This window comes from Maylandia zebra, linkage group LG23 (assembly GCF_041146795.1).
Source record: "Maylandia zebra isolate NMK-2024a linkage group LG23, Mzebra_GT3a, whole genome shotgun sequence".
Classification (NCBI taxonomy): Eukaryota; Metazoa; Chordata; class Actinopteri; order Cichliformes; family Cichlidae; genus Maylandia; species Maylandia zebra.
In genome coordinates, this window is record NC_135188.1 from 33,628,478 (window position 1) to 33,641,397 (window position 12,920).

Genomic DNA, 12,920 nt, shown 5'->3' on the forward strand with positions numbered 1-12,920 from the left:
GGAACATTTAAAAATGGATCGCCATGGTGTAGAGTTGGACAGCAGGCTGTGATGTGTTTGCTGGAAAAATCTAACAAAAAAAAAAGTTAGAGTGAGTGTGAACTGTGATGGCGTAATCCTGGGTTACCTCGACACGTCACAAACACTTAAGGTAATCCTGGAAGTAAAAAGAGCAGCCCAGTACTCAGCAGCTTTACAAATGTTCATAAAAATGATTTATTTTTTTCTACAAACGCTAACGCTGTGAGATCGAAACACATCTTACATTGCAACGTCACGTTCATTATCAGAAAACCGCCCATCAGAAACCAATCCATGACAGAGGACTGTAACTTGGCAACAGTGTGACAGATGGTGGAGGAGGGGGTCGGGTTGGGGCTGGTTGTGTGAACTGGAATGGCACACACACAAACACACACACGCTTACATAAATAGATACAGTTTAAAAACAGGAGGCACCATCACATCAGGGTCATACAAAGTTTAGTTAGTTGGTACAAAATCTGACCAATGACACGTGTTTAAAATTTAAAAAAAGAAAAGAAAAAAGATTTGCTGTGGACGTGTCACACAGAAAACAGCACGTATCTGACTTTTTTGCAGGTGTTTTAACATTTTGTTTACAGTGAAATAATTATAGTATAAAATTACCAGTAGTTTTTTTCTTTTTGTCTGAAAACATGCAGTGACAATGCTGTGTTGCATCACCAGGGGGCAGTAGGGGACAACCTTGCTCTCAGGCAAAGCTATACTGTTTGCATGTCTTCTTGAGCGTGCTCAGTGCGACTCTTCTTTTTTTCCCCCTCTCTTTGGTGATTTTACCAGATCAGTTTTATCAGTTTCGACAGTAACAGAGGAACAGACACATGTCATTTTAACTTCATTTAACTGTATTTTTCTGGCCTGCCGGTGTAAACCCATTCAGCAGGCGAGAGAATCCCTTCTGAGCCTTCCATGAAAGGACTGACCTCGAGGGAATTGTCAGACAACAGGGGTGAGACGAGGCAGTAAAGGAAAACCAGACAGTCCAGTTGGGAAGGAGGTTCCGCCCTGCTGCCGCAGCTCTCACTGCTGATAAAGACTCTGGTGATTTATCATCATACATAATGAAACCCTGTGAGCCCTGAAAGATGGAATCAGACTTTACATGTTGCTGTTTGTTTAAGCCAGTTGTTTAGTTGCTCATCTTGCAAATTAAGCATTAATGTCTGTTTTCACTTCACTACAGAGGAAGAAAATTTAACATTTTCTCTTGAATTTTCAAATTAAAAGCATTGCAGCAGGGGTAAGTTAAAGGTAAAAGGTGCATACTTGCACCACGTGTGCATACATATGTCAAAACCCAAACAAAACAAAGGAAACGTGGAGTGTTTGCAGACAGTAGTTTAGAAAAAGGAGGGTCAGTGCTGTGAAAATGGACACAATGGTAACTTAACGCCCACCTCACGCCAGGTGGGAGAGTTGTTACCTGTAACTTCAACCATTATTTGAAGACTGAGGTCTAAAGGAGAATGTACACACAATGAATACATCTGCTTTGTAACCCAAAGTCTGGAGAAATCAGTAGTACTTTTTAATTCCAACATGATGGCTGGGTCTCTCTTTCCCGCTGCCTTCCCCTTCCATCACGTCAGGCAGATGTGGGCGACATGAAAGCCCTGAGAAGGTTACCGAACCGCTGAGGCAGGGCAAATGTTTTTGGGCACGTGTCCATCTCAGTGCGTCTCCTATTATCCGGTTCATGCCAAGTTCACCCTGGTGTTCAAACACGGCACGCTTGCGTCGCTCCTGACTGGAGTGGAAAGGTTTCAGATTTGTGCTCCGTTGCACCTGGAGAGGAACTGAAAACAACTCAAAGAGTCCCAACTTTGGCTGCTAAAATTAGCGCTCAAGGGCGTGGGCCGCACGCCACAGGATGGACACGGTGGAGTGTGACGTCTCAGCTGTCAGGAAAAAGTGTTGAGGAGGCGTGCCTCTTCCTTTATGTGCAGACTGAGATCATTCCCACCGTCATGTGAATGTGCATTTAATGCTGAAACTGAAGTTGTTTCATTCTTGTATATATAAGTCCATTTATTTTTTTTGGTGTCCAAAAATATTCAAATACTTCCAAGTGTACACAAAACAACAAAACAACACACTTTCCTCCTGTTACTCTGTCCGTCTCATGGAAATCCAACACAAAAACTGCTCTCTGTGGAGATGTCAACCTTTAAATGCTACTTGTTCCCATCTTGTTTGAAGGGGTGATTGTTTTGACACAAAATTACATCACACACACACACACACACACACACACACACACACACACACACACACACACACACACACACACACACACACACACAGAGCATGTGCACTCAACCGCGTCCAGAATCCAGTGAGCAAAAATCCTGCTGCAACTCTTCTTTTTTCGATTTTATCAACAATAAAAGATCAATATATTCAAACGTGTGCGATAGCTAGATTCATATATAATATATTTTTAAAAAAGTAAAAATTGAAAACTGCAAAACCCAAAATGAAAATATTGGAGAGCAACAGGGTGTGAAATAAAAATAAAACATCTGGCGTCCTACACAGATGTTTCCGACTGTAGCCGCAGGACAAACTTGTGTGATTTGGGATCGATGTACTCCTCGGACATCTGGATGTAGGGGATCTTCTTGGATGTCACCACCAGGCTAAAGTCCACACATTTGAGCAGGAAGATGGTGCCGTCTTTCAGGCCGCTGGTGACTGACGCCTCGCTGATCAGCGTCCACTGACGGGCTCGCCAGAAGTCCCGGCTGTACTGAACGGTTGGACCTGGAGTCAGGTAGCTCTCAAGGAACGCCTGGAAAAGAAGGAAGTATGAAACCATTATATTATAAAAATGCATTTAAATATTAGTTATTATTAATCTCTGGCCTTCTTCCACAGCATGTTGTGTCCTGTCTTTATCAGATGGCCCCTCCCTGAGCTTGGTTTTGCTGGAGGTTTCTTCCTGTTAAAATTGAGCTTTTCCTTCCCACTTTTGCTTGGTCGTAGTGTGTCATATGATTGTTGGGGTTTTTCTCTCTGTTTTCCTTGTAGGTTCGTTACCTTTTTTGACACTATATAAATATAATTCACTGAAATGACCCCCAAAGAAAGGCCGAATGCCGTGTGTAGAGGTCACAGGACTGACCTTGGGCGTCATGTTGTTGGTGATGCAGAAGGCCAGGTGTTGCTGGATGCTCTCCATGCTGTGGCAGTGCTGTTGCTTGGTGGTCCTCAGGTACTTCTGCAGAGCCCGAGCCATGGATGGGAAGATGGCTTGTGCTGCTTCTCGAGGGTCCATAACATCCCCAGGTGCTTTTTTCTGCTCTTCCTCCTGCATGCGCTTAATGTGTGTAAACGCTTCCTCTACTGCCACCACCAGCCTGGGAGGGGAAACAGCAAACAACAGCAGTTTCAATAACAGCAGGCTTTTGTGTTTTACTGCTTGAAACGCGTTTTGATCTGACCGACTCACCGTGCTCTGCGTTTGCGGACGCGCCTCTCGTGCTCGGCCTCTTCGTAGTACAGCTCGTTGTGGCTGGTGTCTCTGCGGCGGGCGGCAGCTGCGATCATCGCTCTGGACTGAGAATGGGCGATTCCCGCTGCTGCGTTGTTTCCGGGACCTGCCGCGGCAAAATCAGATTGACGGGAAGGGTTAAATGCATGTATGAGAGTGTTCACAGGTGGTAGCGGCCGGTGAAGGAAGAAAGAAATCTTTGGTGATGACACAGAGTGCAATGTGAGAGAACAAGCTGCTGTTAGAGTGAAGGGGGGAGATTATTAATGCACATAAATCTCAGTCCATTTCCTTTTATCACCTGCAACACTTAAAACCCCAGAAGCTGACAAGAAGAGCCGCACAAAGTCTGAATTTTTTATTGTTCCGAGCGATGTCATCAGTGGAAAATCCAAAACACATTCCTTCCCCCATGTACGGGCCATTGATATGCAAACACTTCCATTACTCTGCCTTCAGGAGGTACGGGGAGTGCAATTAAATGAGGGTCTCGGGCAACTTCAAAAGTTTACATTTTTAGAATTAGAAATTGGAGGCGGCTGATGAACCCCGCCTGATGTTAATGCAGGTTAAAAGATGGCAGCGCTGGCGAATTATTAATGCGGGGCAGGGATCGAGCATGAACAGAATAATTCATGGACCCCCCCTCCCAACTCTGCTCCTGGCATCACTGCACTGACATGAGGTTTACGGGCGGGAAACGTTACACTAAATGTCAGGGGAAGGAAGGTGCACTTGGAATTTGCCATGTGGCGCTTTCTGTACGGAAGATTTCAAATAACTCTACGAGACACACTTACAACAGAAACACGTGTCGGTTAGAAGTCGAGTGGAAGTAAAAGTAGTCTAGAGGGTCTTCAATAGTTCAAGACTGTATCTCTCAAATGTGAAAATTCATTGGTGTGAACAATAATAATCTGGAGTATGATGGTTTCTCAGGGGCACTGATACTGGAAAAAAACAAAAACAAATACAAACCGAGCCGAGCAGTGGGGTTCATAGTTTAGGAGAAGGATTTGTGAGATTAAAGCCACAAATTTACAAATAAACTTGGGAATTCTCCGACACTGTGAAGTCATAAGGCCACACCACATGATCGTACATCCTGTTTACAACCAGTTCACAGTTTAAAGCTACATCAGTGAAATAATATTAACAGATGTACGTATCACAAAATGTTGAAAATCATGAATCTCATGTGTGGTGAGTCCCACCTGTACTATTCACACAGTGTCATTGTGTGTAACTGCTTAGGTACCTGTGGACACATGAAATGCTGTGTGGACTTTTCAAGTGAAAATGATACTAATCTTGTTAACAGCCGTGCTTAAAAAGAGCTTTTCTTTAAAGTCTGAGCAATGTTAGGCTGCATGTAGATGAAGCAGAACTGTCGCCAACTGTTAAGAAATGGGGAGATAATATCCAGCGCTGGGGCGATGGATATTAGGAAGCATTGCATGTACAGAAATGAGAATATTCCAGATTCAGGAATGTGTCATACAATCAGACAAGAAAGTGGGACGACGATCCAAAACGCAGATCAGACTTTTAATGCTGCCTGAAAGAGTGGCACCATTACTCATGACTGCAACAGGAAATACCTGTAACAGCGGTGACTGTATTTCACTCCGCTTCTTTGATTTGGTAGTTCAGTCACAGAAACTTGAGCTGACTAAACAACACAGTTAAAATGTTGTTCCAGGAATCACAAAGCTCACCCGAAGCCATTTGGACGCAGTCTAATCGAGTATTACGGCTGTTTTGTGCTCAGAGCTTCACCAGTTTTTCATTAAGAAATGATTATCGTCTGTCCCTGAGTCAGAATTATTTATTACAGTAGCAGTGTGGCCGCAGAAAGCAAGAAGTAGGAAGTAAAAGCTCAAGACAAGAGAGCGATGAGAGCGACGGAGGGGTCCCCGAGCAGCTGCTGCGGGAGGAAAATGAAGGAGGATGAGGCTCGAGAGAGAAATGAGAATACTGGTGTTGTAATAGCTATTGATTTATCAGCCATCTCCGTCAACGCCTCCCACGAACATTTGAGAGGAGGAGGAAGAAAGGAGGGAAATAAATGGCAGGAAAATAAAACACCAAACCGAGAGGTGGGAGTCGAGTTAGTGCACTTAAGTGAAGCTTGAGTACACTTAAGGGACTGCAATAATTTAATCGAGGGTTTGTGTTGCATTCTGCCAGCTGTTGTAAGGACAACGCTGAACTTTTTCATCAACCTGTGGCATGCAAAGAGAGAATAGGAGTGGGTGGAAGTGGGGTGGGGGAGGTGGGGGCTTTTCATTTCAAGTACATTGAAGGAATATCTTTGTTTAAAGCGAGCACCAGCAGGCTGTGAGGGTACTTTTATTGGTGGCAGTGTTGCATTTACTTACTGTCCAACAGGTAGGCTTTCAGGTTAGCTTTAAAGATGTCTTAACGGGTTAGCGTCAGTGTGAGGAAAAACACAGAGAGAAGAGCAAGTTTAAAACACTCCACCTGCTCCAGAAGGTGCGCCCGGGGCGATATAGATAGCCACACTTTTTTTGCATGTTGTAACACATCAGCTACAAATCACCTGTGCTTTATACTACACTGGTCAATTTTCTAATTATGCCAAGACTGCAGATCAATTTTCTTCCTTCCAGGCAGTTATATGTTTTAGCACATTCCAGCACAGCTAAGGAGATTCGACCTGCAGAGACTTGAAATGTCATTTGGAGCGAACGACTGCTACACAAAAACGCAGTTTCTAACAGTTAACTCAAAAACAATGTGGCCTCTGTTTAATGGTGTTAAAGATGTATTTATTCTGCCAGTTAAGTGGTCACATTACATTGAAATGAGGGCAAAATATTGGCAGATATTATATTAAATATAATTAGAGACAGCCATATTTAGTTTAATTGTCATAAACAGACCAGAACCATTTAAGCGAATAAGCCTAATTAACTGGAACAATGTTGCCAATCGTTGGACATTTGCTGGTTTTCTCAGTCTGACTCTTGCTGCTCTGTCATTAAACAAAACAAGTCATATCTCATTATATAGTGTGGGAAATTGTGACCAGACAATCAACATGACCCTGAAGACTGGATCACAGTTGAGGCGGATTCTTTTTAAGCAAAACATTAGACAAACTTGCTGTTAAAGTTTTCAAATGAGAAGATTTGGAGACTTTTTTTGGGTCTTTTTTAGCTAAAAATGTTACGTCTAAATGTTGGACCCAAAAATAGGCAACGCGCGAATATGAATCCTTGGAATTTAAAGGCATTATGGCAATTCAAATATCAAATACATGTTGTTTAAAAAGGGTCAGTGGTCAAACTACAAATCTGAATATGAGATAACTAATCCACATCATTTAAACTAACAAGAATTGAGAAACAGTTTTGGTGTCTAATCACTCATTTACCGAATGTCACTGATTCTTAAATGTCAAAATCCTATTTAAATCTATAGATTTCAATTCAATTCAATTTTTATAGTCAGTTTTATTTATACAGCGCCAAATCACAACATCAGTTGCCTCAAGGCGCTTTATATTGTAAGGTAGACCCTACAATAATACATACAGAGAAAAACCCAACAATCATATGACCCCCTATGAGCAAGCACTTTGGCGACAGTGGGAAGGAAAAACTCCCTTTTAACAGGAAGAAATCTCCAGCAGAACCAGGCTCAGGGAGGGGCGGGGCCATCTGTTGCGACTAGTTGGGGTGAGAGAAGGAAGACAGGATAAAAGATCTGAGCTGTGGGTCAGTCTGAAAACAGGGAAATATTCAGTGTCTGTGAGCATTTTAAAGACTGAACAATAATCAGTTTGTTGAACAGATAGTTGTAATAAGTAAAACACACAGTTTGCCCAAACAGATCAGTATAAGGAAGGAAAAGCAGACCTCTGAGACTCCACCACCCCAGAGCACAAAGAACAACCAAAATCACTGAAGACATGAAGCATCCCACTCACCCTCAGCAGGGGCTGCTGGGAACTCACCATCCACATTGTACACCTTGAGGCCAGCCAGATGCTTGGCAGCGCGGGACTTGGAGGCGGAAAGCAGCGCTGGGTTATGAACCGGAAAGTCACAGTAGTAGTGCTCTATGATGGCCAGAGCTGCCCGCTGAATACTGCAGAGGAAGAAATGGGAAAATCAAAGGGAAGTTTAAGCCACAGGAAATGTTTGAGTTTGGAATTCAGGTAGCTTTGGGCCAGCATGAGAGCTTCAGGTCTGAGAGCAGGACGTGAGGAACATTAGCCACGGGATGTTTAACACCAAAGACTAGAAAATAGCCGTAGTAATTCTACAAGCCTTCCTGCTGAATACAAACGCACAGCGAAAAGGCAGAAGGCAAAAAGCAGGAGGAAGCACTAGCCAACAGACATTTCTGGCTTTCTTTGAAAACTTTCTGCGAGTGAAGAAAAACCCTTCTAGCATTTCTTCAGACTAACAGTACCATCAACATAAAACAGGGAGAGAGAGACAGAGCGAGGGGACGGAAGTGATATGGAACAAAGGTGGAACAGTGCAGCAACTGAAATGAAAAGATCTGACAGTAATACTTAATGACTAAGTGGAAATGATTCTTAAAGACACACAAAAAAACCACCTTGGAGAACAGAATATCAGCACGTCTAGAAGATAATGCACAGTGTAGAGGTGGCTCTGCTGTGCTTGACGAGATTTAAGTGAAGATATAAACACAGAGAACAGAACCAGTGACAAAAACATTTACAGATCTTCATCACCGGATGACCCGCAATCCTCTGGAACTACATTAATGCATTAGTCAGAGCTGAAGACTGCGACAGAAAATCGGATTTCTGCTTCTCCTCGATGTCTCATTAATGCAATTTATTTTCACTGCTCGTCCTGGCAAACGTAAGATTTGAAAAGGCAGGGTGATTTATAGCCTGGAGGAAAAGACAAATCATGAGGTGGAAAAAAGGAGAGCTAGAGCTAGAAGAGACGTGGAGTGCTATTCACATTTATACCTTTATATAATTGTTCATGTACATGGTGAGCAGCAGCAGGTGATAACTGCATGTTCACAAACATCAGACGGGGGGCCACTACGAGCTGCAGGGTGAAGGTTGCCTTACAGGTGTTTAAGAGCCAACCAAGAAAAGGAAGTGAGGTTTGAGGTTACAAGAGGCGCAAAGATGACAGAAGGAGTCACGAGCATGAAAGAGAAGCCAGAGACTCAAAGTGAGCTCGAAGTGTATAACCCAGACCCTGATACTTTATACCATGGATCACTAAGCATGCCAGGTCCTGCACACAGGTAAAGTACTTTCACACGATAAAGGTCATAAATCACTGGCTTGATAATAATATAGTTCCTCTGTGGTTCCTCTTTCAAATAAAAAGGTAAATCACGCCAAAACGACACACTTACTCAAGCAGCGACACTACAGCCTTACTTGCGTTTACCAATATATTACAGCAGTCATGCTAATATCAGCTGACTATAAATACCGACTCTCGTGTCACGGTTCAAAAATGTGATCGCTGATTGGAAAAGGTTTGCAGTTTTATATCAAAACATTATAGCTTCACATCAATAGTTTTACAGTTAGCATGTCTCTCTGTACCTGTGGGGCTTTTCGGTCCAAAGACATGCTCACTAGGTTAACGAGTGATTTTGGTGTAGGTATCAACAAGAGTGTGAATGATCATGAGTATAACTCTGTCATAGATGTTAATTAGTCTAAATGTTACGTATGATATCTTTTAACTCACAGTTAGTCTCAACAACTGTACCAACTCTGTAGCAACATCATGGGCTCAGTTTCACACCCTGCATTTGGCTGAAAGGAGGACAGCAGATGCTGCTGTTAACTAGCACATAACAAGACTTTACAGCTCAACACTGGACTCTTTTCATTCATTGTGTGAGCCGTCCTGTGTCATTCTTCTAACTTAATAAACCCAAACAACAACACGTGCTAGTCTGCAGCATGCGCTTCCTATTATCCCAAAGGAGGCAAAATGAATACAGACTCACTGATGAAAGCTCTTATATCCTTTTTCTGACCTTTAACATTCCTGCTTCTAAAGCAAACCTTACATTAAATAATGCGTCATGTGACGTATTACAGAGAGCTGGAAATCACCCAGGCAGCATTAAAAAGTCATTCGTTGTTACCGCTCTGCCATCTGATGACAGTCACATGTATGTGAGCTCACACTAACATCACCAGAGGCAAGCAGAGTTCTAAGAAATACTTCTCAATGACAGAGGATGTCTCCTCATGTCGATCCATAGGATTTGTTACACACTGGAGAAAAGTGAAGAAGACTAAACACCACATTCGCACTATGTCCTCTAACACGGTGAAGATACAGATCTCGAGACAGTGTTTTTGCTGGACTTTTTTATTTGGGCTGCCTTCATTGCCACTAATCTCATTGAGACTTTGAAAAACAAAACAAGTTTAAGTGAGCTAAGATGACAGCTAAAGGTTGTACAACATGCTTGAACAGGAGGATCTTTAAAATAAACAAGCGTGGTCTTGCCAATTTCCTAATCAAACAAGCTTAATTCTCTAAATTTAGCATAGGATTCATGCAGTTTCAGTCTGATGATTTCTTTGCCCGGCGGCACGGCGTTGCAGTGATCGGCACTGTCGGATCGCAGCAGGGTAGTTAGGGAATGAGATGGGTGGACTTATTTGCCAGATCACCGAGAAATAATGGCATCAATATTGACTCTGTGATCATTCTCAGAGATTAGCACCCTGTTGCATCCACTTCAATAACTTGGAAGTGAGACAGCACTTTGTTCTTGATTTCTGTTTGAATGTTTCTGACCCTAAGAAGCAGAGAGTTGCCTAAAAGCCCTCAAGACCAGAAACACAGCAAATTAACACAAAATTCTTTATCTAGTTATACAATCAGGTGTTAGGCTCACACACTGTTTACTGATATTTCAAAAAGAAAGTGTACATACGCATTTAGAGAAACTCTGAAGATTTTAGGAGATAATCTCTAATGGGATCTCCAGCTGCAGAAAAACAAATAAATCACAGGGTATTGATTATTTTAGCACGAGTGGAGTCGGCGCTCATTTTCGCCAAAGAGGCAGCAGAAAGTGTGATAACACCCAGACAGCCCTGTGCTGCATTAAGCACTCACACTAGGCAGCACCATTGTTTAGCTGTAACTTACGTAAATAGTGAGTCAGTCCCTGCTTCTTCCCAAGTTCATTCAATTATTAAGCAGAGCAAACATGACACAAAGCAATTCAAACCGAGGAGCTCAACTGGGCCCACAGAGCAAGGAGAATGCAAACTCAGAGAAGGAAATAAAGAACCTTCTCTTAAAACTTTGCAGTTCAATCATAAACCAGATCCTCTGAGAGCGAGGTGATTGATCACTGTTCTGATGCACAGGAATGCTCGGTAAGAGGGAAGTCCCCCCAACTGTGAATGTGTTTAAACCACTCCTCTCTTAACAACTTGGTAAGGAATGCACTCTGTATTCGACTCATCCGGTCAAACAACGAAGCAAAAAAAAAAAAGAAAAACCTCCTCTGGCCCTCAGATTGGCATCAAAGGCAGACAGAAACAAGCCACCGGGGCCTGAGGGCCCAGGATAGGGTCCTCATTATGATAAGGCTGAGGATGGATGCCAGAAAAGCAGGAATGTGAGCAGCACCAGCCACCGCCTGTTAATAGAGAACATACACGAGAGGTTGGCTGGGAAAACATAACACCCACTAGTGTGTCTGGGATTCTCTGTATGATACGCTGCTCGTGTTTGAGGCAATGTGTGCACAAATCTGTCATTTGCATGTATATGGTGCAATTATCCATGCACACACACACACAGGCGTGCCTCCGTTTGTGTATGGCTGTGCGCGTCAGGCTGACCAGATGCCGCGCTGCAGTCTGTAGGGAGCACTAATTAGCTGTGTGTTTACAGTCACAGACGGACAACAGAGCGAGGCTGGGCCTGCTGCCGGCCGTGCAGGGATGAATGGCAAGGCTTACAAAAGGACGACACCCCCAAGGCAACCGGCGAACACACCGCTCAGACCAATAAACGCTTTAACTTGTCTGACCTGTTCCTGCTGATGCTTAGCAATTTTATTTCTTTTTTCCCCACATTTTAGCTTACTGATTACTTTTTTTTAAAAAGTCTGAAAAGAGCCAGAAATGTTCAAAAAACAGTTAAAAAATTTCCATCCTGCTTTTCCAAACAAAAAAATGGTTTTGTGCTAGGACCAATTCTATTTACATTATACATCCTTTCTCAATTCAGGTAAAACATGAGGTTAATGTACACGGTACACGGTTAACGTTAGAAACGTAGTGTGGAGGAACATACACTACCAGTCAAAAGTTTGGACACAGCTTCTCATTTAATGGTTTTTCTTTATTTTTACTACTTTCTACAATGTAGATACATACTGAAGACATCAAATATATGAAGCAAGATATATGGAATTATGTAGCAAAATTAATAAATAACTCTAAATATGTCTTATATTGTAGATTCCTGAAAGTAGCCACCCTTTGCTACTCCATGTTTGACAGACAGTGATGTGGATGCTGTACCAAAGTTTTCAGTTTTAGTGTAGCCTCATCTACTGTATGTCCACGAGCTGTGGGTAGTGAATGAGATCGTGGATATGAGTGACAGAAATGAGCTTCCTCTGAAAGGTGGTGGCGGCGGCGCTCCCTTAGAAATAGGGTGAGGAGATAGGTCACTTGGGTGCAGCTCAGAGTAGAGCTGCTACTCCTCCACATCAACATGAGCCAGTTAAGGTAGTGTGGGCATCTGATTAGGATGCCTCCTGAGTGAGGCGATTTGGATATGTCCAACTGGATGGAGGCCTCAGGGCAGACTCAGGGCATGCTGGAGATTGTGTCTTTCGGCTGGCCTGGAAATGCCTTGGTGTCCCCCCAGAAGGGCTGGAAGAGGTGGTTGGGGAAAGGGGTCCTAGGCATTTCTACTTAGACTGCTGTGCCTACGACCCACATCTGGATAAATGGTAGAAGATGTGTGGATGGAGTGTTTCAGTGCAAAGTTCTTCAATTTGTTAGTCAACAATGGCACCAATGCTCCAAAATGGTGCCAATGAACGCCTGGGACAAATAACCCCTTAAACACTTAGAGCAATAGGGCTGTGTGATATGACCAAAATCTCATATCCCGATATAAGAATTGTATCGTCCCGATAACGATATAAATCACAAAAATGTAACACGTTCTGTAAATTCTGTGAATCTCCGGCAGCTCGACTTGCGGGAAGTGTTTCCAGCTGCGCGTCATGTAGCTGGAGTCGAGTGTTTTAACCGATGTATGAAACTATACATTTTTAGACATAAGTTGTAACGGCCGCCGTTTTCTTTGTGAGCATTTATTACACAGCGTGCTGCGGTGAAAAG

At 43.1% G+C, this 12,920-nt stretch overlaps 1 protein-coding gene across 5 annotated transcripts in view; it reads right to left on the reverse strand.

Moving 5' to 3' along the window:
* Window positions 1-192: 192 nt before the first annotated feature.
* Window positions 193-12,920, reverse strand: part of LOC101486397 (vang-like protein 1) — a 71,147-nt gene continuing 58,419 nt past the window's right edge. For 3 of the 5 annotated variants that reach the window (XM_076880025.1, XM_076880027.1, XM_076880026.1), the window contains 5 exons: window positions 7,494-7,654; window positions 5,920-5,958; window positions 3,497-3,644; window positions 3,170-3,404; window positions 193-2,836 (listed from right to left, as the gene is read on the reverse strand). In XM_076880025.1, the coding sequence (XP_076736140.1) occupies window positions 2,576-2,836; window positions 3,170-3,404; window positions 3,497-3,644; window positions 5,920-5,958; window positions 7,494-7,654 (844 nt within the window). In that variant the 3' untranslated portion in view covers window positions 193-2,575. The remainder of the gene's footprint in view (window positions 2,837-3,169; window positions 3,405-3,496; window positions 3,645-5,919; window positions 5,959-7,493; window positions 7,655-12,920) is intronic. The other 2 variants (XM_004573262.5, XM_004573263.5) reach the window with 2 other exon arrangements.